The sequence below is a fragment of the Chroicocephalus ridibundus genome, chromosome 4 (genome assembly GCF_963924245.1).
Source record: "Chroicocephalus ridibundus chromosome 4, bChrRid1.1, whole genome shotgun sequence".
NCBI lineage: Eukaryota > Metazoa > Chordata > Aves > Charadriiformes > Laridae > Chroicocephalus > Chroicocephalus ridibundus.
Window position 1 is genome coordinate 48,957,970 of NC_086287.1, and position 26,017 is coordinate 48,983,986.

The following is a 26,017-nucleotide window of genomic DNA, read 5'->3' on the forward strand; positions in this document are numbered from 1 at the left end:
GGGAGTCTAAGAGGAGAGGAGGAACTCTGTTGTCCCATCTCCTGTGTTCAGAAGCCCCCACCCCATCATTACAAATTGCAGAACTTTGCTGCTTTCAAGGCTTTTGATCCAGAAAACGTCCGGTGAACCCAAGAGTGCCCCGAACTCCACTTCTGCAATAACGAGAAAGTTGTTCAGATCATCTCGTCGAGTCTGTTTAAGCCGAGACAAGCATACGCAACAGCTATTGCTGCCTTGTGCTCAGTAAGGCACTACCGTAAGAGTTGCTGCATAGCATTAATATTCGGCAAAAACAAGCTCTCATTTGTTCGTCATTGTGTACGTGACAGATGCTGACTGTCACTGCAAGCACGACTAGGCCAAGAAATCACATGCATGGAGGTCATTCAAATTACCATTTCTGGTTCTTCCTGCCTCTAGGAGAGGGTGAATACAACAGGAAAATTTAGAAGATCAGGTAGCTTGGGACGGGCACCATCTGAAAGCTTTTAGTGTGTTTGACACCAGAAACATGCATAGATAAGTTGCTTTTCAGAGAAGGAACTAAGCAGCAAGTAGAAGGACCTCTGGGTTTGGAGCCTGCAAAGCTCCAAGAGTCTAGAAGGCTCTACATAAGAGGTCAATGGAAGAAATTTGAGATTGTTTGTTTGTTTCCTCTTTCACTATATATTTGTAACAGGCAGCAAAATAAATTCATGTCAGTGGCATGGTAACAAAAAAACAACACCTGCGAAGAGAAGAGCAAAGCAAGTGATCCTGGCAAGCTATGGGCATATTTATTTCAAGTCAAAGCTATGCAAGGTGCCACAATAATTACAAACACAGAAAAAAAGTGGAGATTGGGATAAGATGTAGCCATTTTTAATCAAAAGGCAAACTGTGCCAGACTTTTTAAAAGTGTCGTCAGTTTAGCTCCAGACCTACGATGAAAAGAAAATCATTTTAGATCACAGAATGGTTCGGGTTAGAAGGGACCTTAAAGATCATCTAGTTCCAACCCCCCTGCCATGGTGCCCATAAGATGATTCCCATAAGAAACTATGACTGCGAAGGTGACTGGGACCAAACATAAGAATCTTAGAACATCGTTAGGAGCGAACTGGGGAGGCATCTACAACGGTTCAGACCAAAGAAAAAGTAAAAAAGGAGCTTTATCAGGATAAAAATAAATTACTAGTTACAATCCCCAGGGCCTGATCTCAGCGTGAATCCTGTTCAGCACTGTTACTAGTGACCACTGCGCAAAGAAGGGAATGCTTTATGAACTTCACAGACAATCTAGCTACTGAAAAGGATCACAGCATCACACTGCAAAGAATTAGATGGTTTTATAGACCAGAGTAATAAAAATATAATATTGCCAGATATTACGTGGTGACACAGTGGTACCAGATGTCAAGACGCGCACTTGAGACTAACTTTGCTGAGAGCTGAGGTGACCATTATAAGCAATGGAAGAAAGGGACCTGGGGTGCGGTGTCTGAATATAAAATGGACTATAAACTGCCATTCTGATGCAGCTATAAAGACAACTTATATAACCTGATTGCATCCACTGAGGTGCTTCCCCATAGTAATAGAAAGCAATAATACATTAAGTAATTTAAATGGGAACAGCTGCAAAAAAAAAAAAAAGGGCTGCTAAAATGATTAAGAATTACCTGGTTTTGGAGATGAGTTTAGAGAGTTGTTTGCTCTTCATAAGCTCATGTAGTGTAGACCACCAGAAAATAAAAAGCTCAGGTTAACATTGGGAAGAAAATAAAGTTGGTCACAGTCAAGACTGGAAATTAGTATGTCTTAAAGGAGAAAAAAAAAAGTGCTCCTGACTCTGAAGAACACAGTAAGGGTAAGGAACCTGACCTGCTGGAGGAGCTCTGCAAAGCAAGAGAGTAGTGCAGGACAAGACAGACGTAACTCTGGAAACAGAACTACAACCTTGCAACAAGAATCTGTTCATTACTATCCACTTAATGGATCAGAAGGAACATGAGAAAAAATAAGTCTGACTGTAACTTATTGACTGGTTTTGATACATTCTAATTAATCACATGCTTCTAGGCTTCCTCAGATTGTCAGAGGGCATCAGAGAAACTCCTTTTCTCCCTCCCTCCCCATCTCAACACATAATTTGACTTCCACAGTGTCTCTGCTCATGTCCTCACAAAAGCAAGGCGAGCTGCAGCTAGAGATATGAGAGACAAATGCAGAGTGGTCCTAACACAACAGAGACTCTGGTTTCATGAGGAGGATCTAAACCAAGAAGGGCTTCCTTCTGGAACTCCCTATTGTGCCGGCAATAACTCAAATCATCTTACTCGAGCACCTCCGTATTCAAAGTGAGGACACAAGTCTCAAAAAAAGTTTGGGGCACAAAAAGAAACAACAACAGCTTCTACCAGCTTTTTAAGATCGGACCATGGGCATGGAAGTCCATATTTTTTTGCTGTACGTGCCAAGAGACCCCAGAATGCAGTGCTAAACACAACCTTTTCTCTACACCTTTGAAACATTGGTTGACCTTCCAGAGCTTCATGACTAGGACCTGAACTATTTAGAACTCTACAAAACGCAAAGTCTTGAAGAAGCGTTTAAATGAAGATTTGGGTACATTTCAATCATAGTGCATGGCACATCCCGACGCATCACGTCATTAGAAAAAAAAAAAAAACACGTAACTGAATAAAAGCATCCTGTCATCATTCACCTGTTTCCTCCATTTGCACGTATCCAACTATCTATATTGGAAGCGAGGTGGGAAAAAAACCCAACATAGTGTAGACAAGCTCTCTCATAGCGTAACAGTTTTATGACAAGAATAGACATTCCAGCTCAGAACAGAGATCCAGCTAACCCAAGACTTGGTCTCTGGCAGTGGTCAGCAGTAGGTACTGAGGGGAGGACTTAAGAAGCAGCCAAGCACACCGTGATACCTCTCCAGGAAACTCTTCCTGCCTCCAGCTTGCAGCTCTGCAATTTGGTGGACTACAGTTGGTAATTTTGGACAAATTCACAGGAGAAAAAGCTAACAAGGTCTTTTACAGTATTATTATTTTTTTTTAATCCATGTAAACCTTTAGCATCTAATCAGAATGTAACAGGAAGCTACACAGCTGAACAATATCCTGCAGAGCACAGTGTCATCTTCTGTTCTTTTTGAAACTGCTCTGCTAGTTTGGGATTTGGTGCTTTCTCCACCATCTTCTGATCATGGTAAGCAATGACACTGATCATGTTGCTTAACTTTCTCTCTGTCCTTTAAATTGAAGCTGTGGATTTTCAAGTTATTTTATATATTTATTAAACAGGTAAATCTAACAGATATAACAAAATTTATAAGATTAGACATTCAGGCAACCCTTTGAGGAGCGCCTCTATCAGAATCTCTTTGGACTACAGGCTTGCAGACGGCAAATGAATTAAAAAAAATAAGTATATTTAAAATACCAAAATGATCTAAATATGTTCCATCTAATAGAAAAATCATGCTACTTCCCTACCTCCAGAATTAAAATCTTAATCTTGAATGCAAGTTACAGAGTAGAACTTCAGAGTGCCAACAATACACCAAAAATAGACAAACTAAGAAGCACAGAAAGACTACGAAAAGTGACTCTGTAGAAACTGATCTTTCTGCTTAACTTCCAACTCCAATGAACCCCAAGCTGCACAACTACTCAGACATTTCTTCACCACCTTCATCAGCACCCTGCCTTGTGCCAAAGATAATAAACATTTGCAGGATCTAAGTCTGCAACACAGACCACTGTCTAAGATAAAACATTCTCTGGGGGAAAAAAAAGGTAGGTGGTCTCTGAAGAAAGGGAGCTGCAGACATTCTCACAGGTGTATTCTCACATATCACAACCTGCCGGCTTTCAGCTCATGAGCCCATCCACACCCAAGTCATCTCGCACAGAATCACTGGGTACCTCCATATGGAGCCTTTCCGCCTCCTGGAGAGCTGAGGAACGCTTCAGACTCACGCATTCACCCAGCACTGCACCTAAGCAACCAAACTCCTTGCAGCACAGCCCCTGGGATGGAAAGCGGATAACCAACATAGTCCCAGGCGGGGGCCAGGCTGGGTTCGCCCTACCTGCTGCCAAACCGGTACCAATACCCCAGCTAGGCACAGGCTGTCTGTTTTGGAACCACATACCCACACTGCACTCTTCAGCATATTTTTGGACAGAACAAGCCTTACTAGCTAACCTAGGTCTACACAGACGAACTTGGCCACGGTTGCACCTTGTCCTCCCATGTGGACAAGCCTTTTCCCTCTGACTCAGACCAGCCAGGCCAGGCCTGTGCTCACTTCTTGCAGTCTTCATGCAGTACGCTTCTGCCTTACCTGCTTTCTCCTGCAACATTTATCCAACCTGGATATCATTACCCTTCACGACAGTAAACCATTTCAAGTCCAGCCTCCATCCTTAACCTCTCATTTACAACATTGTTTCGAACTCATCGGAGTCAAAACAGATCAAAAAACTGAAATACATGGGTTATTTAATTTCTTCTGGAATACCACCTACCACTGTACTTTTTTCCACAAGGCCGCTTTCCTAGGGTTTAAACACCCCAATATGCAAGAATGAAAACATTCCATTTTTAGGAAGGAATGTTACAAATCAGGACAGCTACCTATCTGGGTAGAAGGAAAAACAAGTTTTAACTCTGAGAAAGGCACAGTGTTACATCATCGCCTACAGCAAAAATACGACTGCTAAAGTGTATCTTTGATAAGTTACTTTTTAATTATACACACTTCAGGAGGTTACTAGTTAAGTCACACCACATGCTCAGTGTATTATATTCCCACACACAAAAGGTGCACTATTGTACCTGAGGACCCTTGTTAGGAAGGTCTCAATCTACAATGCCTCTCCAAATAAGATCAGAATCCAATCCATTTCCCCCCCCCTTAAAGAAGACTTAACACGTGCGTATATACGGTGTAAGCGTACTGAATCTCCACTTCTAACCCAAAAAGTATCAGTAACCAACCACCCTAATCATTTTATTGCTCTTACATTTGTGAATACCTACGATTACTTATAACACTTAAGTGTGACCCTGCCCCAACAAGCCATCTTAGGCAGTAGCACTCCCAAGACTTCAGAAGTTTTTGAAATTCTAAATAAATCAAAACTAATCAGGACAGAGTTGACTCAGACCTTCAACTACTGATAAGAGTATTTGCACCATTTTCACTTGTTTCTCTCAGTCCTCTCTTAGCATTTGAGATGCTACTTCTCCCATCATTCGGGTAAAACCTACATACACAGCTAGACCATTACGGGACCCACCACCCTCCTAGGCAGGTCCCCCTCAGGCCGTGAGCTAAGGCAGCTCCAGCAGCAAGCTGCTCCTGGTGGCCACCTCTCCCAAGCAACATCCCTTCCTCAACACCAGCAAAAGCAGCTAAGAGTCACTCAAAAGCAAGCTCCTATCGCTGCTACAGCGAGATCCCCATGTTTGGGTTCAGGGGAACAAGGAAGGGGCTGGCAGCAGTACCAATTGCTCTGGTGACAGCCTTTGACGCCAAGTCCCCTGCCAACCTAGACGGCTCTCCAAAGACTCAAAGAGCAACTCTTTATGCAAGCCTCAGGCTTTCCACACATACGGAGGGCAGCTGCACTATAGAGGTACAGAAGTCCGGCACCCTAGAAAGCAACTGTAACATGTGGCACTCCTGACATGAAGAGAAATTTCTGCTATAGATTCATGCTTAGTGAGAGTTACTGCCTCACCACCCTAAAACTGCTCTGCTTGGAGCCCCTGCTGCCATGCACCAGCCACTTCCCAGTATCCCAGGCCAGAAGGGATCTCCCCGCTTCTATTTTTAGAAGTCAGATGACCTATATAAATTTATTGGAAAAGAGATCTTCAATAGCTTCTCCGGGAAATAATTTTATACCTGACATGTACCCTGAAACCATACATGAAACTATTTCTCACTAGCAGTGCCACATCAGGGCATTTTGGGGGCCAGCAGAGGCAATGAGCCCCGCAGCAGACCCGTGTGGCCCCTTCCCGTGCCTTCGGCTCCAGGCACCACAACAGTTCACCCATTGCAGAAAATAAGCAAAGCTGCGTAAGCAGCAGAGCACAGAAGATGAATGAACCGTGTGACGTTAAAGATCCGTGAATTGAAAAAAAAAAAATCTAATGCATGAATTAAAATCCGCACCCTCATTTCCCCCTCTCCCTTTCCCCCCAAAAATAAAGGTATACAGCAGGACATAAAAGGAGAAGGAGAGAGAGAGAGGGGTGGAAAAAACGTGGTCTGACACATTTATAAAAACTGATGGCCTGTCACCCAGACGCTGATGAATATTTTTTACAGGATAAAAATGGCAACCTAGAGTCTAAAAATAAAATGCTGTGCTGCAGACCTGTCTGGTTCAGCAACACCACTGGAATACAAACACACTCCCTTGCTGGTACATCTTGACTAAGATTTCAGAACAAGAGAAGGGGAAAAAAAAAAGCTCTGTTGAACATACCTTCTGTTTTCAAGGGAGGGGATTTGGGTTCTGTGGTGGTTTGTTTTTACTAAGAATTTAGATTAGAATTATACTTTGCTTGAAGCATATAATTGCAATTTAAAAAAAAACACTCCTAAGTTTTACGTGATTGATGAAAACAGCAGACTACCTCGTGCTGCACAAAAATTTTTTTGTTCCCCAGACAATTACAATATAAGAATATATTTATCAGTGTCTTTAAATCACAATTTCAGTAAGCTTAAAAATGTATTTTTAGAATCATGCTGCAGACAGAACTGGACACTGCTATTTTCAAGCTCACCCCACCCCACCCCCAGAGACAGAAAATAAAAGCTTTTACTTCAATCTGCCTCAAAATTTAGACTAAAAACCTGCTTAACCGAGAAGCAAAAATGACTGAACATCATTCACAAGAAGCAGTAACTTCTCAAGCCTATCCACACTGCAGACAGGCTGCCTTATGCAGTAAAGATGCTATTTTTGGCAAGTGATGCAATAGCTGCAAGGGCTCTCCCAGAACCTTTCCTTTAAAAGCCCAAGCCATATTAAAACATGTTACAAGATATCTAATAACCCTGCATTGTCACCTTCCCATTCTCTGCACCAGCACATTACCCACACGTCACCCTCTTTAAAGTTGTATCTTCCAAGAAAGAGTAGGATTTTACACATGAAGAGAAAAAAGTGCATATATACACCCATCAGCAAATACACCTGCCCTGCACTGTATATAACAAGAAAGTTACACAACACCGTACAGGGATTTTCTGACCTCTAGATTTTCTGTTGAAATATGAAGCAGCTGGGTTTTCTGTGAAGACTGAAAAACCCACAAAGCTAATACAACATCTAATCCTTCCCAAAGCTATTTCCATTCTTGGAGATCTTTTAAAAAAATCTTGTGTGTAACTGACAACTGTTAAGACACATTTCTGCTATGTGACTGTTTCAACAGCTAAAAACTCTAAAAGCGAGAAGAGTTGTGGAGATGCTAGGGGATTTTTAAAACCCTTTTTAAAACAGAATAGAGATTTTTCAGCCCTTTGGATCTGTGGACCCTTTATGTTCTGCAATAGCCACGTGGACCTCCATGTAACCGATTCAAGCTTACTGTTCAGTTTTCCACTGACCCCTTATAAATTCAAATTCCACCTGCCCCCTCCCCAAAAATAACCGAGGTATTCCTGAAGTTAGAACTACCAAAGAAACTACTTTTGTTTGACTTCTGATCTCCAGGGGCCTACGGGAGAGGAAGGCATGCAAGGGCCATTAAAAAAAAAAATAAATAAATACACTTACTGTTTTGAACGTGTGGTCATGGACACAATATATTAATAAATCCATGAGCCCACTCTGCTGCCGTGCAGAGTTCGATTCCTTCGCTTAACACATGCAGGGTATATATAGCAGCCCTTACATACTATTTCAGACCATCCATTTATCAGTTATGGCCAACATTTAGGGCTCAGGAGGAATTCCCCTGCGTGTATCATGGATGTATAACAACTCACATTCAGCTTAGGTTTTGTTGTTTTTGTATTTCCAAACCTTTGCCCTCATGATCTATTTATGTTAACATCCTGATTATGTTCCAGGCTTAGATTTTTTTTTTTTTTTTAAGCAGACATAAAACAAAACCAAACTTGAACATGAGTCAATTCGCATCTTACTTGACAGGCCAGTTTGCACAGCCTGCAGTTAGCATTAGCAGCATTAACGTTTGTTTTAAGTTTTACACCTCAGCTCCTACAGTGCATAACAGATCAGGAGAGAGCAGGTGTAAAGACGGACCTGAGCACAGCAAAAGCATTTGCTCTGCTTTAAGATATTTCCAAGATCTTCCCCTCTTCATGAGTTCTCATCACGTCACGTACCACACAAGAAAAAACAGAAATAGAAAAGCTTGACAACTCTTTACTTCTTGTTTGGAGCAGTCCAGTTTTGCCTCCCCACCACCCACACGATGTATTTACTTCCTCCCCCTACAACACAAGCATGGGGAAGCCAACGCAGGTAGAATTTGTAACATCTGCAGCCTATCTGGGGAAAAAAGGAATCCAGCTGCAAAGCAGCAAGACTTGGAGAGATTTCATTCAGAAGCTTTATACAGAACAGGGAATTAAACTCTCTTGGAGATCCTGACTGCTCAGAAGTAGAACAGAAATTGAGGCAGGAAGACACCCAATGATATTTTATTCATTTTGGCTAGAAGCAACATTAAAACAAGCTGTACATTGAGAAGTTAGCATTTGCTCTAGGGACACAGAGGTATGAAAATAAGGATCCTGCAGAACAGCTGAAGTGGCAACGAGACTCATGCCCAAACCACGTAACCTGCTGCAAAGTCGGGAAGTTGAAGCACAGAGACTTCCATACCTGAAGCCCCAAAACAGCAGTGTGGGGAGCGTCACACAGGACATTTTACAAGGCCTTGTGAAGGTGACAAAAGGATGATAACTGCGGAAAGCAAGTCCTTTAATATACATGCAGCAGGAAGCAAGAGTGCAAACGTATGTCTGCTTTGCTCCTGTGCCACAGGAGCGATGACAAGCCAGGAGACCAGGCCAGTTCCCATAGCCAGCTCCCGGTGGTTTTACCGAGATGAAGAAAGAGCACAGCAGCAATCTAAGATGTGTCGTGCTAGACATAGAGGTGAGAAACATTAACCCGTGTCATGAAAGCCTGGGAGAGCGGCTCCCATTCACCCAGCCCACCGCTCCTCACACGAGGCTGCAGAACTATGGGACCGCAGGACATTCACAACTTTAAGTGAGCAGGTCAGTCCATCATATCCTTATTACGTCTGTGTGCAGCTTGTCTAGGATAAAAGTGGACTGAAACTAACGTGACCACTACAGGTGAAAGTCCCCAGCACTTAAATTAGGTAATAAAATTGAAGAGTTCAGAACACTAATTAGCCTAGATGGCTTCTTAAAGCAGCATACGTTACCTGAGAAGCACTATCTCCTTTTTTATATTGTATCTTGATATTATTCTATCTTCTAATAAAGGTTATGCTTCTATTCCCACCGAATAGAAAGATCCAAAATTACAGGTCAGCTAAATCTTCATTTCCCAAGTACAAAAAAAGGTGGGCTAGACTGTTTAAGCTGCCTGTTGCTACCCAGGACACAAAACAACATCAAATGTGACTCTTCCTCCCTTCCCCCTCGCTAGTTTGAAATGAACTATCTGTGCAATCTTGCTTGAACCAACACTGCTAAAGTAGCACTTCTGGGGAGAGAAGAAAACACCCCTCAGGGTGTCCCCTCTCGCAGGTTCAAGCACGATTGCGTGCACTCCAAGATCCACCAGAAGCTGGTGAGCATGTTTATGCTATGCTAGGAATGGCTCTAAACCTTTTATAACCTCTCACTTTAAATAAGACCATTATTTCTGTTAAAAGCGGAGCCCTCTCAGTCATAGTGGAAATAGCTTCTCATGCGTTGTCAGAGACGAAGATGGCTTTAGGAATATATTGAGTAGATAATGTGCTGTTAAAAAGATGCAAAGCTGACGTAGCTGCCGGTTCTTTATTCAGCTGCTGAGATGTTATAAAGGCAACTCTTAAAAAGGTAGGGAAGTGGCATACGAAGAATTTAAATTTCTAGAGTCTTTGGAAGTTACCTAATTATGATAAGGAGCAATCTATTCAAATAGATGGCTCATACAAAAAAAAAGAAACCAAAGTCTAAAGTTGCTGAAAAACTGTCAAACTTATCTTCAAAAGATACCCTGCCTACAACTACCCTGAGGTATTCTGCAATACTAGTCTGCATTTTATATTCTAGCCTATGTACTAGAAACTAATACACAAGCACAATTTTGTTTAAATTAGAAGTCATCTGATTATCTTGCTTTTGTGCACTGCAGCTCCCCAACAGAAGCTTAAACAAGCTCAAACCACACCTTTCGAAAAAGTCTTTCTTCTCCGCATTGTCAGGAAGATTACTCAAGTGCTCAGCAGCACCCTCTAGCCCACAGACTTCAAGAAGGAACAGAGAACAGACCAGTCTCTTCAATTGAGCAAAACCTACCATTCATAAAAAGGGGGTCGCTTAGAGCTGAAAGACAACGATGCAGTGCTAGAAAGAGATCAAATCTGAAAAGTATTCTGTATTTTTTGGCCCTAAAAATATATATAGCTTTAGCTAAAATGAGGATATTTGGTAATTATTGTTCCACAGAGGTTCCTTCCATCCCACGCTCTTAATTACATTTGCTTTAATTGAGTATTTCTATCCATTGGGGGGGGGGGGGGGAATGAATGATGTTAACACGCCCAAGTTAATCAATTTGGAAGGTTACAGTTGTCCCATGAGAAATGCCCTCAATAAATTACCATCAAGCATTAGGGGGACTCTTATGTTAAAGCGATTTAGAAATCCTTGGCTGTTTTATTTGTATCGGCGCTGTTTTGCAATGGGTGTTTGCGTTAAAGATTGAAGGAAAAGCTCAGGCAACACTGCCTTTCCCTTCCCACTTCTAAATAAAGAAACAGCCACTGATGCCTTCTGGATTTCACTGCGAGCCCTTGAAAACTTGCAGTATTTTCCCCGGTGGAAAACTCCCTAGCTTTTCCTATGGAAACGAGGCTCCCATCAAGCCTCCTTAAATGTTTCAGCTGCAATTGATTCGATGCACTTTCTTCTCCCCGGCAGAGCAGGGAGGCAGAGGAAGCGCCCCTGGGCACCGCATGGGCTGGCGCAGGCTGCGTTCGCCGGCCTCCGGACCCCCCCTTCTTCCCCCCGCTCCCCGCGGCACGTGGACCAGCCAGTGTCCCTGTCACGCGAGGCGGCTGCGGACCCCGCCAACCTCCCCCGCTCCAAACCGGCCCGGTCACATCCCAGGCACGGCCCGGGCTGAGGAGTCCCAGGGCTGCAGAGCCCCGCGGATGGATGAATGGCGCCCCTTCCCATTCATAGCGGCGGGTGCCCTCCATTCACAACCCGCGCGGCTCCCCGCAAACTGTTAATGAAACTTCGGGAGGGGAACAACGCCGCCCCCCGCCCCACGGGCCGGGCAGCCCGCAGCCCCGCGGGGGCGGGGGGCATCCCGTACCCCGGGAATAACGGGAATCCGGGGAGAAGGCGGGGGGGGGGGGAGACGGGGACGGTGGCACCGTGGCCGGGCTCAAAAGGACCCCGCCACCTCCCCGCGGGGTCTGCGACCCTGCCCCAGCGCTGGCCCCGGGCGTTTCGTAAGCGGAACGGAGGGAGCGCGTTATGTCACCGGTTAGGTAACGGGCGCGGGAGCCGCCGCAGTGACGGCACTCCCTCCTCCTCCTCCTCCCCCCCCCTCTCCCGGCGCGGCCGGGGCGGCTGAGGTGAGGCGGCGTTAACCCTTCGCGGGGGCGGGAGCGGCCTTCACCCGCGGGGAGCGGGTCCCCCGGGAGCGGGGCGGGCTTCCCCCGCCACCCACCGGAGCCAGCGGGGAGCGAGGCCGGCTCCAGCCGAGCGGGGCGGCGGCACCGTCTCCGACCGAGAGAGCCGAACACCCGGCGCCCTCCCCTGCCCGCCGAGGCCGCCAGGCGGGGCCGGCAGGGGGCGCTGCGGCGCCGCGGCGGGACGGACGGACAGACAGACAGACAGAAGGACGGAGCGAGCCCCCGGGCCCGCCGTGCGGCCATTTCTCCGCGCCCACGCGTGATGCCCCTTCCCCAGCCCGTGGGGCACCGCGTCGTCCCGCGGCGGCGGCCGCCGGGAAGCTGGCGCGCCCGTCGGTTGCCGCTCCGCAGGGAAAGAGGCAGCCAGCGGGAAGCAGGAGTTCAGGGTGAAAGTCCCACACGAGGCCCAGGGTTCAGCCAACAGGTGCGAGGGGCACCCTTCACCCTTAGACATTCGTCCCAGTGCGTCCATGTCACGGCAGACAACGTGATCAACACTCTGGCACTAAAATTGCGCCGTTCCAGAGGCACTGGAGCCCCGCTCCAGGCCAGCGTCTGGCACTTCCAGAGAGCCTGGCTTCCAGCAGGACCAGCTGAGGGCTACCAGCACTTTCTTCACAGCCCAGCCCACACCATGCTCAGCTGCAGCAACACAACTGAGAGTGTCTCCTGCATCTCCCCACCCTGCCCCATGAGTCTCCCCAGTTGCCTCTCACTGAGGCTCCAGCAGAGCCTTCACCCCTGACTTGATGCCAAAAGCCCCACGTGCTGCCCGTCATAGCCATGGCAACAGGGCACGCACCCCCGACCAGCTCTCACACCACATCAATTTCAGGTCACACTGAGCCCTGGCTGCACCAGGGAATGCAGACACAGCACTATTCACCACGTCCTCACCACATATCCCCTTCCTGGCAAGGTTGGAGACTTCTATGGATACTTGCACCAAGAATGCAGCACACACCTCCCATCATCAAGCTCCACCACAACCTCCTTCCAAGGTCTTCACTGCAATATCCCCAATGTACATTCCATTTAGGAAGTCCTCCACTCAAGTAAGTGGTGACAGGACTCTTCAACTTGTCCCAAGCAAGCTGACCAGCCACGGCTCGGAAAAAAAAAAAGAAAGCTTAGAGGAATTTCCAGCAACACCCTTTGTCCAGAGATGTAATGCTACAAAGGGAGACCAGCATCCACCAACTGCCTGGATGCTCTGGAAAGCAGCACCCACAACAGGTTGCACCCCTCTGGCTCCCTGTTTGACTTTATCAGCCTCCTGCCCCATCCCTTCTTTTTCATTTGCTGCTCTCCCCCTTTTTGACACCCCATCCTTGCAGCTCTCCTATCCCAACTTCTCAAAGACTTTTTGATTTAGAAAGTTTCACAGCTTCCACTAGAGGAACAAACAGAAAAGGTTTCCAGCAGCGCTCCCCTCACTCCTCTCTGAGTGGGACTGGGGGCCAGCTATTGGACTTCTCTTTCTGGTCCAGGCAAAAACTCTCCTTTAGAAGTCAGGCAGTCGGAAGAGCAAAGGAGGTTGCTCTTACCACCTCACCACAGACTGATCTTGGTACCTGGTCCACTGGCCAGAACTAGCCTGGCAAAACAGCTTTATTATCCTTCTCAGGAGATCCCCTCAAAACAGCACAAGGTTCCCCCACTGCCAGAGGAAACTGTTCCAGCAATTCTGCTTTCTGCTGCTCTCCTTTGGGTCTCACAAACCTTTCTACAGCATGGTCAGACAGACAGTGCCACCTCGCCAAAATACTGCTGTCCCAAAAGCAACGAGATACGCACACAGACATCAGCACTCTGAATGCGGGCCAAGTGGGACACAGCACAGTCTGGTCAGGTCACTGTTAAAGGCAGGGCAGCCCACCCCAGCTGCAAACTAATCCACTACTGACTTTAGGAACATCATTCACACTAAAAATGGCCATTGGGGAAGTAGCTTGCATCAGTTACTGAGACCTTAAGGAAAAAAACACATCCACATTACCACTCCAAGATTTCAGAGCAAGGGAAAAACTTCAGACTGCAGAAAATCCACTGCTAGTAAGAATATATGCAGGACAGGACTGAGCATTAAAAGTTATGATCAGCATCCCTTGCATACCATACTACTAATTCCCTCACGTAAGTACAGCTTTAAAAATGAAAATATGAACCAACTTATACAGAATACTATTTTAAAACAATATGCACTTATAAAGTATATTCTTACTCAGATCTACTTCCTCTACTCACACAGAATTTGTGCTGAAAGTAAGTTGGGGGGGGGGAAGAAAGCAAAGCTGCAAAGACACCAATTCTGGGTTAGTTTACAGGAGACATGGTTTCAATCCAAAGCTTACTAACGGTGACTGAAACAAGCTAGTCTATACTGGTACGTCACACTAACATTTGTCTGAACAAATGCATTCTTTTCATATGTTGGCAAGGCAGTGTTTCATATCAGAACTTCTATACTTTGATTTTAACCACAACCAGCGACAGCATAGAAGTGAGGAATCCAGCTGGGATGAGATCCTACCACAATTCTGCATAGCTGGCAGCTTGAAAATCCACCTCTTTCTCTGTAAGCCAAGGAAGTTTTGTCAAAAATGACTTCCGGATGAACAGATTTCCCACCCCCCTCACATTTTCAAACACTGCAAAACATCAAGATTTCAGTTCCCAGAATTAAAGTTTTAAATATAGCCCAATATAACTGCTCTGTCCCTAAGAATAAGTCCCCACAGAAAGAATGTAGTACTAAAACTACTGTGTAAGGAGTAGCTTAAAGTTTTCTTAACATTAATTCCATAACTAGCAAATCAATGCAAGACCATTATCCTAGTCTTTAGATCTCAAAAGATGTGCTCTGCAACTCAAACAAGCCTCTCAACATACCCACAAGAGGACCGTGTACATGCCATCCACCTTCACCTACAAGGAACCGAGCAAAAGACGACTTTGGAATAGCCCATCAAGATGGGGCCAAGCAACAGAAGTGACAACAGGCTCTTCCTGCAGTTTTAGGCTCAGTTTACGCCAGCATAGCTGCAGGATGTCACCCAGTCATCCATTCCTACCTGCTTCCCCAGCATCTGTTCACCAACTGCTTTTCAGGCAAATCAGCAAGCTGATCCAGCTAGCCCCACAGCTGGTCTTTCTTGCAGAGTTAGTTGTCAGCCACACCAGTGAGCAGACCTCACTCACACCACCACCACGTATTGACTAGAGGCAACAGAAGGGAAGCAGCGAGAGTTCACAGCCAGCGACGAGAGCAGGAGCAATTATTTTGGCAGCAGCCTGGTCTTGGAGCAACTCAAGCTGACCACTGGGCTTAACTGTATCCTCAATGTACAGTTTCATGATACTGCCGAATTTCCCTTCTGTCGCACCAGCACTGGAACGCATTTGACCCACAGCAAAGCAGTCTAGGGAGCATAAATAGCCAAAAGTGACTAATTTTCTGCAGGGCAGACTCCTTAATTAGATCACTGCAGAATAAGACAAACACCAGCACCGGGAGGAAAAAAAGCAGAAGAGTTCTCCAACTACCTTCTTCTCTCCCCATACCAAACAATTAGATGAGAAAGCCATGATGTAAAACCACCCGCTCAGTTCTGTGACCGATGATATCTCACATTTATAAACTGACTGCCGCGCAAAGGAAGCATGAACAAGGCCCTGCAGGTTGCAGCGAACACCCAGACCCTGACTAGAATTGGCAAAAAATAGCAGAGGTGAAGAACCAGTCCAGCAAATGGAGGATCTTACATCAGAATCTAGGAACCAATACAAAGCTGTGGAACACCAGAATTTTTGACATAGATCTGAAGACAGAATTGGGACTAGCAGAGCAAAGAGACTGAGGTAAAGAGTTTGTATTAGGACCGGTAACTGGAAGTTGCTCAGAGCACATATCCCTTTCTGCCACGCCGGATAAACACTGGGTTGGACATGCAGGACATCCGAGGGCAGGAAAAAACACCAAGAAACCCTAACTCTAATCCCTTGTGCAACTACTGACAGGGTAGCAGCTTCTTCGATCAGTGCTGTGATCCTTTACTGCCCTATCCTTCTCCCTCCTGTTAGAGATCTGACTCATGAGCTGTGCTGAATCACCTCTACTCAGCTGCACTCGAGATGGAAAGCTCCTGTGGCAGATGGCACTCAGACACCAGGAATACTGGGCATACACACCTCCTCGAGAAAAAAAAAAATTGTGAAAACTACTAGTGACTAATGAGTTTATAGATCAAATGCCTTTGCTGGCAGGATAAGAATCCTGAGGAAGGAAGCAGACCAACCAGAGGCTTCAGAAGAGATACAAGGTAAGGGTTTTGGAGGAATAGAGTGGCTGGACACAGATGAGGAACGTGAAACTGGGACTTGTTGAAACAAGGATCCAGTGGTGAAGCTTAGTATGGAGAACAGCAGTGATGCAAGCATAAGCCAGCGTTGGTTGGTTGGGTAGCAGCAGTCACGCTGTAGATAGTTCTCTTCCTTCTGCTTTCCATACCTACACACACCCTTGCACACGCCCGCAAACCTCTGCATCTAAAAGTAGGGACTAGAGGCTTTGGAAGGAGAACAGACTCTTCAGTCTCCACACAACAGTTTCTTCCCCTCAACAACAAAAACCTTTGCCCCATTGTGCTTATCCCACACCTCCCATTCCCTTTCTTTCATTACAGCTTTTCTCCCTTTCTGCTTCAATGGTAGTCTCCTAATGTACCTGAAAATCCTCTGGAAAATCTTTGTGATTAATACCCCCAGAGCTGAGTTCCTCACCCCTGCTCTTCCCTGTACACCAAGTATAGAGCTCCTCAAGAAGGGCAAGTGCAGCTGTCCCTCGGATTCTGGCACAACTGATATAACACACCCTCCTCCTAGGACACCACGGCTCACGATTACTTACCAGGAGAAAATAGGAAGGAGGTAGAAAAAAAACCCACCCAAGTAACCAAACCCAAATCCTGTACAGTCAACTAGACAGTACTGCACATACACACACCATGCCTCAAACTGAGCCACACAGCTGCCTCCCACCCTCTTCAGGACAGCAACTGAGTCATGAGAGAAATACAAGAGAACCCTCAGGACAGAAAGAAGCCGGGAGGGTGACATAAAGAAATACAAGAAATAAAGGGACAGGCACCGTTTTCCCAGAGGCTCAGCTTCTGGACATCTCATCTCCAGTTTTAAGAACTGCTTCACGAGAGGTTTCTTTCAAAACCTACAACCAAACCCCAGGACTTTAAGTGTCACCATCTGTTGCTGAGGACAGGGGAGTAAACTAAAAGCTCAGTAAGAAGTTTTGCATATAGCTCCTTTCCAGTGTTAGCTGAAGAAGCTTTATTGTGGATCGGGATTTCAGCTCTGCTAATGACTCACCCAGTGGGCGATGGTGTACTGCTCTAGAGTTCAACTCCAGGAATCTGGGAAGTTGCACAGATTTGGAAAAACATACTACATTAAGGTTAAATAATCAGGAGTCAAAAATAGCAGATTTAAGGTAGAATCCTTTTGCACAATTAAAGGTACTACAAGGGAAGGAAACTCAATAGCCGTAATTCTAGCATTTTCTGATATTAACGTACTCAATCCGCAAAGCGTTTTGCTTTACTTGAGGAACCTAGGTTTCCTAAAGCCTACCAATAAGTGAGCAACAGAAGTCATCTGAAGTTACAAGCAGCAACTCTAAATCTAATTAGGCAAGCAATTATACCATGCAAGCCCAACATGAGATGCTTTACCCGCTAGCTACGCTGTTTATCCCACATTTGTGTTCATATACAAACCTAAAGAATCACTTTTGGCATTTCTGTTAGAATAATTAGGAAAGATATTTTCTTACTATCATCCCTTCTGTAGCAGAGATGGTCATCCCAACCCTATGGATTAGAAATGAAAATATTCCTAAAATCAAGAACAGCGTGTTTCACCCACCTACCAAAAAATAATTCACAGGTGGTAAACAACTGCAGTTTTCCCCAAACCCCACTCTCAGCTCTGCCATGACACCCTAGGGCCCTCCTGATAGACCACTTGTTCCTTACACAGGAATGTGTTTCCCCAACTGGCTCCAACACCCGGCACAGTTCCAGTTGGACTTCTTTGCTGGAGACACCTCTGTGCTCCTCACTGCTACACTCCTCTCCTTGCTTTCAGCTGGGCACTGCACAGGTAACCTTCCCAAAAAGGAAAGTAGTACACTGGCCAAAAAAGCAACATAAAGAAAGCAGAGGAAGATACTACTCTAGATGACTTCCTTGCATGAATTCCTTAGTTTTAAGTAACCAGTTCCCATTCCAAGTATTCCTACTTTAAAATAGACAGAAGGCAGAAAGAATGAGCTAGCTTAAAATAACACAACTATTCATCCCCCTGGCTAATAAATTTTCAAGCATTTCCCTCTCAGGCTGTTTATCGGAGATGGGTATTCCTTTCACCTTCATGCAAACAGCATCTGTCCTCCACTCACCATTAGCCTACGTCGGAAGGGACCTTTCAGATCATCTAGTCCAACCATCAACCTAACTCTGACAAAAACCATCACTAAACCACATCTCTAAGCACTATGTCTACCTGTCTTTTAAATACCGCCAGGGACGGTGACTCCACCACTTCCCTGGGCAGCCTGTTCCAATGCTTGATAACCCTTTCAGTGTAAAAATTTTTCCTAATACCCAGTCTAAACCTCCCCTGGTGCAACCTGAGGCCATTTCCTCTTGTCCTATTGCCTGTTACTTGGGAGAAGAGACAAACCCCCACCTCTCTACAACCTCCTTTCAGGTAGCTGTAGAGAGCAATAAGGTGTTTGCTTATCTTCAGCCTCCTTTTCTCCAGGCTAAACAACCCCAGCTCCCTCAGCTGCTCCTCATAAGACTTGTTCTCCAGACCCCTCACCAGCTTCATTGCCCTTCTCTGGACCTGCTCCAGAATCTTGATGTCTTTCTTGTAGTGAGGGGCCCAAAACTGGACACAGTACTCAAGGTGGGGCCTCACCAGTGACAAGCACAGGGGGATGATCACTTCCCTAGTCCTATTCACCACACTGTTCCTGATACAGGCCAGGATGCTGTTGGCCGCCTTGCCCACCTGGGCACACTGCTGGCTCATATTCAGCCGGCTGTTGACCAACACCCCCAGGTCCTTTTCCCCCAGGCAGCTCTCCAGCCACTCTTCCCCAGGCCTGTAGCACTGCATGGGGTTGTTGTGACCCAAGTGCAGGACCTGGCACTTGACCTTGTTGAACCTCGTACCATTGGCCTCGGCCCATCGATCCAGCCTGACCAGATCCCTCTGCAGAGCCTTCCTGCCCTCGAGCAGATCAACACTCCCGCCCAACTTGGTGCCATCTGCAAACTTTCACTCCTTTATATTGTCCAGGAAGCAAAACTGATTTTAGGATATGTTAGTAACAGTGGGCTACGTAAAAAATACTAGAGACCCTCCCTGACTCACCAAGAGCTGCGAGGCCTCAAAGGGGTTGGAGCCCACTGAAGTACCACATAGTGGGAGTGCTGAGCCTACAGCAACAGGGTCAGAGATCCCACCTCTCCTGAGCTGCTCTGGAAGAGCAGCGCTTGCTTAGGCTGAGAAAGAGCAGGCTGGAGGGAGACACTGACAGAAGCCTTCCAAATTAAAAGCTACGAGTAGGACTGACGATTAAAGAAAGACAGCTAATTTTTTTTTTACCAGAGAAAATTTAGGATGGATACTGGAAACATTACATGGTAAATTGGAAAAGAAAGAGCCACACACACTGGAGCACAGCACTTCTGGGAAGGTCAGACAGGATTAGGACACTTGCACCAGATTGTTCCCAGAGCCGCATTTCAGCGCGGTAACCTTCAGAAGCACTTTGTAAACACCATACATGAAAACAATACATGCTCCAAGTCTAGGCTGCGAGTTTGACTTGAGCTGTCATGATCAAGAGTTACAAGCAAGCTGGCATATTTTCACATGCTCCTAACATTACTTTTTGGGTTGACGAGTGCCATGCTTTGTTTCATACACGGGTAGAAGCGTTTGCGTAGCACCCAGAATTGAGAACAAGGCCAGAAAACCCTCACCACAGATCCGAAGCACTGAAGATGCTAAACCCCTGAATAAGTGATTCTGTTAAAGAATGAGAGATAACCGAGAGCTCTCCGCAAAGCTCTGCACACACTAGCCAAGCACTCAGGTGCAGGGAAAAGGGGGAGTCGCACAGAGCCTCTCTCCTCTCACATCCCACAGAGAGCAGTGCTAGGAGAGGTTGAAGTTCCCTTCGTTTCTATCCCCTCAGCACACATTGCACAAGGTTGGCTCTTTTAATCTGCAACAGTGATTTGTGACGTGGCCCATCAGCTATCATTGCACATTGCCAAACACCTGCAAAGCAAGATTGCACTCATTTGTGCAACAGGGATTGAAACTTATTTGCAGAAAACAAGAAAGCCTTCAAGTAACAACTGTTTCACTTGATGCTAAGGAGCCTGAAAAATGACATTGCTTATGAAAGCCGCTCCAAGTTATCGACAAGTTACCGCCTGGTCAGCACTAAAGTGAATGTCCTTTGTACGGAGTTCTTAAATTGTCATTAAAATCATTTATCATTCGACTTATTTCATCACGGTTGTCCCAAGAACTTCATAAAGATCAGGGTCTGCTTTATAAGATGCCGTTTCCAGGGACAACAGGAAGCATAATCTTATAGATGGAATCCAACTCAAACTGTTTACAAGCACAAAATCCAGCTTGTCACTTCTTTCTCTTCATAAAAGCGTCACATCTTATTAATCTAATAAGATTATTGTTAAGAGCTGATTTAGAGCTTGTTATACCCCAACTTCCCAGTCAATAAGAGTTTGGGAATCACCCCACATATTCTTAGTTTTTAAAAGACCTGACCCTAAAGACACACATAAGTATCTACTCCACTGCTCGTGTACCCAGTTACATGTATTTTTCATGCCTCCCTTAGTGGCCTTGATCTACAAATCGCTATTTTTAGATGCTGGACTTTGCACAGCCAAATGCAGCCCATAAGCCAAAGAAGCCAACAAGAGCAGGCAGAGAGCTTTCACCCAGCTTTGCTGCTGATGAAGAAAAGAACGGTTTAAGACTGAATAAGGAGTTTCTGTCTAAAACAAAATTACAGAAAGTTAGAGGCAGTTGAGAGCAGCATCCTGATTAATGACCTCTTACAGATTCTTTTTTTAAGAAATCTAGAGCAAATTGCCCACATTTAGCTATTTTTGCATGTTAGTGAATAAACTCCAAGAAGCTTAATTAAGGCAAGCTCATCTTCGCAAACATTTGTTGGCCCCAATACAACTGTACAGCTGTATTCACCACATGAGAAAGCATCATCACTATCAAACATTTTGTAATCTCTAAATGGGCGATTATTCAACCACACTTGCATCAAAGGCACTGGGGGAAGAAGTGGACGCTTTTCTAAACCACTGAGAGGTTTGAAAGAAAACAGGATTTTTCTTTGAGTGTCATATGGCCAATTACACAGTCAAAATAAACTTGTTTCCAGTTAACACATCACTTCAGTTACAGCAAATTGGGAAAAAAAAATTCTTATTAAAGTATTTGCCATTTTGAGCCATGAAAAAAGGAAAGAAAAGTTTAAGTATCCAACATGACCAAGACGTTAGAAGTTTTAGAGCATCAGATCTCTCCAACTTGTAATGCCAGTGTATTTTGAATATACAACATTGATTATTTGCATACACCAAACTGGTCTGATCTCACAGCTGACCCTGCTCTGAGCAGGAGGTTGGCCTCCTGAGGTACCTCCCAGTCTGAATTACCATTGGATTTTGACTTCATTTCACCAAGTTACTGAAGGGAAGGGGCAGAAAAACAATTTCTTCTTTTCCAGAAAAAGAGGTGGCTTCCTAAAATAGGAGATACGGCATCTCTCCAAGCGGGAGATATGCAGCAGCAGACTGTTCCCTGCTCCAGACACTCTGCACTCCAGAATACACTCAACTGTCAATGGCAGAGAAGCGAGGTGGCTGCCTGCCACCGCCATCAATGGGACACTCTCATCCAACCTAAGGAAATACCATTATGGATCACAACTACCAGCGCTGCCAATAGATCTGCTTGTCTAGAGGAAGGCAGGGGAACAGCCACATCTTTGCAGCATTCTTGGTGATTTCAGAATGACTCCTTGGCACTCTGCTCCTGTCGAGTCTGGGGTTTATTTAGCTAAACTGTTTTCCAAGCAAGGGAGCTGTTATTCTTCTCTTCTGTTACCAATTTATGAGGCACGCTAAAGGTACAGAGCAGTTGACCCAGGAATTTTCACTGTATTCTCTCCCAAGATGCACCCAGAAATCCCACATTGAGACAACACCCACCCAACTCCCACCACTGCACAGTAGCCAAAACCAAGCCAGATGTGAGTTATGAGGAGAGGAAAAAGAGAACACCTGCAATACAGACCTTCCCACATAGCGTGACCATAGAAAAACTAACTTTTTGTCAAAACGGCTGCTATTTAAAGTAGTACAAACCTAATGTTCTCAGAGGACATTATCGGTTCACGTAGTTCTTCCTCCTCACATCCCCTCCTTCTAAATACCAGCAAATTAGAGCAGCCAGAGCAACTGCATATATGCAACCAAAAACCCACTAAGAAAACAAAGACAGAATTTGCAACTGAATTTGCAACTCAATTTCAGACTTGCGGAAGAGTTAAAGGGCAGTAAGGAGCCCTTACAAAAGGGCTTGTAAGGGCTTTCTGGGTTTTGTGAAGCTGCTTTCTAGTTGTGCAGTAGGAAGACTGCATTGTCACAGTAATCACAGCAGCTAATTAGCATCAAACCCATTGTTTTTTAAAAGACCAGGAGAAGAGGAGATGCACTTCTTCCCACAGTATGACTGGGTAATTCACTAATTCTCAAGGTGACCCAATATATCCGCAGCTGTGCCTCCATCCTCCTTTCCAAGAGGAGAGAAAACAGAGAGCCTCCCCAGCCTATCGCAGGTGCCACAATGCACTTCAGGGCAAACCACCCCAGCGCTTACTCAGACTGAGGAAACATCTCCTCGTTTCAGCTGGAGACTACGGCAGCCACCCCAGGAAAGCAGCATCGTGCCTGCATCAGTAGCACGCAGAGGACGTACAACAGCTAGCTGATGGTGGCCACATGCCTTTCTACAGTGACAGCTCAGGTCTGAGTTAGCAGGCACCAACATCCTCTTTCTCCATCCTCCTTGACGTTGCAGCAGTGCTCTCACTTCAGAGCGGGAGTAATAAATACAGGGAATTGAGCTCTACTGCCACACTCCTCTTCCTCCATGCCTTGAAGATCAAGGCAAAGAGAAAGAAAAATTTTTGTGAGCAGTCACTGGCCACATACAATGGCCTGCTGCTGCCTGCACTTGTACAAAACAGTGGCAGAGGACATTCTCATCGCAGTTTTCTGTTCATGGCATGTTCGAGGATGTGACTGAGGAAAGATCTGTTGTCTACAGTTCATGGTTCCAGCTGGCATTTGGCTCAAGCACTGCAAACCTCCATATTTGAAACAATGCAGAACAAGCTAAGGCGGCCACCAAGACTTCTGTGATGCACCTCAGGTCAGCAGGCAGCTGATAATGTAGTAATATATTCAAAACCAACATTAGAAAGTCAAAGAGGCTTTGGGTCTCCTGTGCCAACCGTATCTTTAACGGGCATACCATTTCCCTAGCTGGGAGGAAGACATGGGCCTTAATCATTTGTATGTAATGCTAGAATTTGTCCAAAGCACTGCTGCAGGACACATGCCACGCTCTGGGATTACGTATGCTGCCAGCAGCATTGCTGGTTTACTGACACCTCACACAAACAGACATTTAACTACCCAACTGTGTCTTCACACATGAGTTCTGCGTTGGCTCTTGCAGAGGTTATGAGGAACCACACTCATGGGCCCTGCAACTCACCAGCTTCTTGTGGGGCTGCTGTACCTACAGGTCTCCCACCCAGAAGCAGCTGCAGAGTCTAAGCACCCGATGCCCTCCTGCTCCCCCCCCAGGGAAGGAAGTACCTTCTGCAGCCTTTTAGACTATTGCCTCATCTCAAACTCACAGTTCTTAACAGTTTGCAATTATTTTTATGGCCCACCTTATCAAGTCCCAACCACACACAGGACTTTCCCTTCCCACTAACTTTGGCAGGAATGGATTTGAAAGTTCTCTTGGCCTGATGCGCTGCACTGGCAGAGAAGCCCTGTCGAATTCCTCATCATTACTTAAAAGCCACTGTGCCGGACTAAGGCAGAAGAAATGGCCTTTCCCCAGCCTGTTTTGTTTTTTTTTTTTGTCAAGAGTTAGGTTGATGGTTGGACTCGATGATCCGAAAAGTCCCTTCCAACCTAGGCAATTCTACGATTTTATGACTAGGAATGGCAGAACTGAGAAAAGTTAGCACCACGTAGCCGTGACGATCCCCCAGCCATACCCTCCCTGTACTTCCACAGCGCTTCTGGGACGCCACTTAAAACCCGTGGCCACCCACTCCTGGCCACCGCCACCCCTTTCACCAGGGACGCCCCCTCCTGAAGGGCCCTGAGGGGCCGGTCTGCGGGAAGGAGGCAGCGGGGGGGGCAGGACTTCCACACAGCGGCTCTGCCAGCGAGCCCGTCCCCTCGCCCTGCGGCCCCCGCGCCCCGGAGCGGCTGTCGGCAGCCAGGCTGGGACGGCACCGCTCCGCCGCCAGGCTCGGGGCGGCTCGGTACCGCCGCAGCCGCAGCCCCGCGGCTCTTCCCTCCCAGCTCACACCCCGCCCTCCCCCGGCGGAGGGACGGGCCCGCTGCTCCGGGGGCGGCGGGGACGGGGCCGGCGTGACGTCAGCGATGAGGTGCGAGACCGGCGCGCGCGGGGCCGCCCGCCAGCGCCGGCACGGAGGGGGCGGGAGCGCAGCGACCGACGGCGCCGGCACCGCTCCCCGGGAGCGCCGGCCACCGCGCCCCCCTCGCAGGGGGACACCGACCCCGGGCGGCCCCAGCCCAAGTTCAAAGCGGCCGCTCCCGCCCCCGGCCCAACTCCCGACGCACGGCTCTGACCGGCGCCCTCCCGGCCCACGCAACTTTCGCGGGCGGCCTACATCCCGCCGCCGCGGGGGCGCGCCCGGCCCAGCGCCGGCACCCGCCGGCCCCTCAGCCGGCCGGTCCGCTCGGGGACACGGCTGCCGCCAGCCTGGCCGCGGGGTGCCGCCCCCGGCTCCCCCGCTCCCCGCCGTGAGGGGGGCACCCCGTTCCCCCCCCCGCAGCCGCGCACCCCCCGGGGGTGCAAGACCCGCATCGGGGGCAGTGCGGCCGGCCGGGACGCGCACTCACCTGCCCAGGCGCCCAGCGCCGGCCCCACGGCGGCAGCGCCGCTGCCCAGCACCCAGACGCGGAGGCCGGCCAGCAGGCGGTATGAGGCCAGCGCCGCGGCGGAGAGGACGCTCAGCGCGCCCACCCAGTAGAGGAGGCCGGCGGCCGGCAGCGCGGCGGCAGCCACCATGCTGCGGAGGCGGCGGCGGCCGAACTGAGCCCTCCCGGCCACCGCCGGCCCGCAGCCGTCACGGCGCCCGCCCCCGCCCCGCCGCCATTGGCTGAGGGACCGCTCAACCACCCGGTAACCCGGCAACGCGGCCGGCCCCGCCCGCCCCGGGGCCGCGCGGCCCCTCCACGCCGGAAGGGAGGGGGGCAGGGAGCGAGCGGCCACACGCCCCCGTACTACTTGCGGCCTGCGCCCCACGTGGTCGGCACTGCTCGCCCACCGCCATTGGTCGGCGGGGGTGTCCATCAACCGGCGGCCGCGCTCTGATTGGCCCCGCCGCCCTGGAGTCTCGCGGGATTGGTGGGAGACGGGGCCTCTCTTCCCGCCCCCGCTGACGTCATATGAGCCCATTCATAAAATGCTCAGGCTCCGCCTCGTACCCGAATATGGCCCTCGGTTCCCCCCCCCCCCCCCCCGCCCCCGCGCTGACATCGCTACGGTGGGGGCTGGGGGGCGACACGGGACGGGACGGGACGGGGCAGGGCAGGGCAGGGCAGGGGGAGCAGTGGCCCCGCGGGCAGAGTGGGGAGCACCGGGGGTAGCCCGTCCCCGGGGGGCAGCCCGTCCCGGGGAACGCCGC

At 47.8% G+C, this 26,017-nt stretch overlaps 1 protein-coding gene across 1 annotated transcript in view; it reads right to left on the minus strand.

Moving 5' to 3' along the window:
• HSD17B12 (hydroxysteroid 17-beta dehydrogenase 12) overlaps positions 1–25,663 on the minus strand; it is an 89,978-nt gene extending 64,315 nt beyond the window's left edge. Inside the window, 3 exon segments of the mRNA XM_063332706.1 lie at positions 25,230–25,403; positions 25,406–25,559; positions 25,562–25,663. Coding sequence (XP_063188776.1) covers positions 25,230–25,403; positions 25,406–25,559; positions 25,562–25,663 — 430 coding nt within the window.
• Positions 25,664–26,017: the final 354 nt, after the last annotated feature.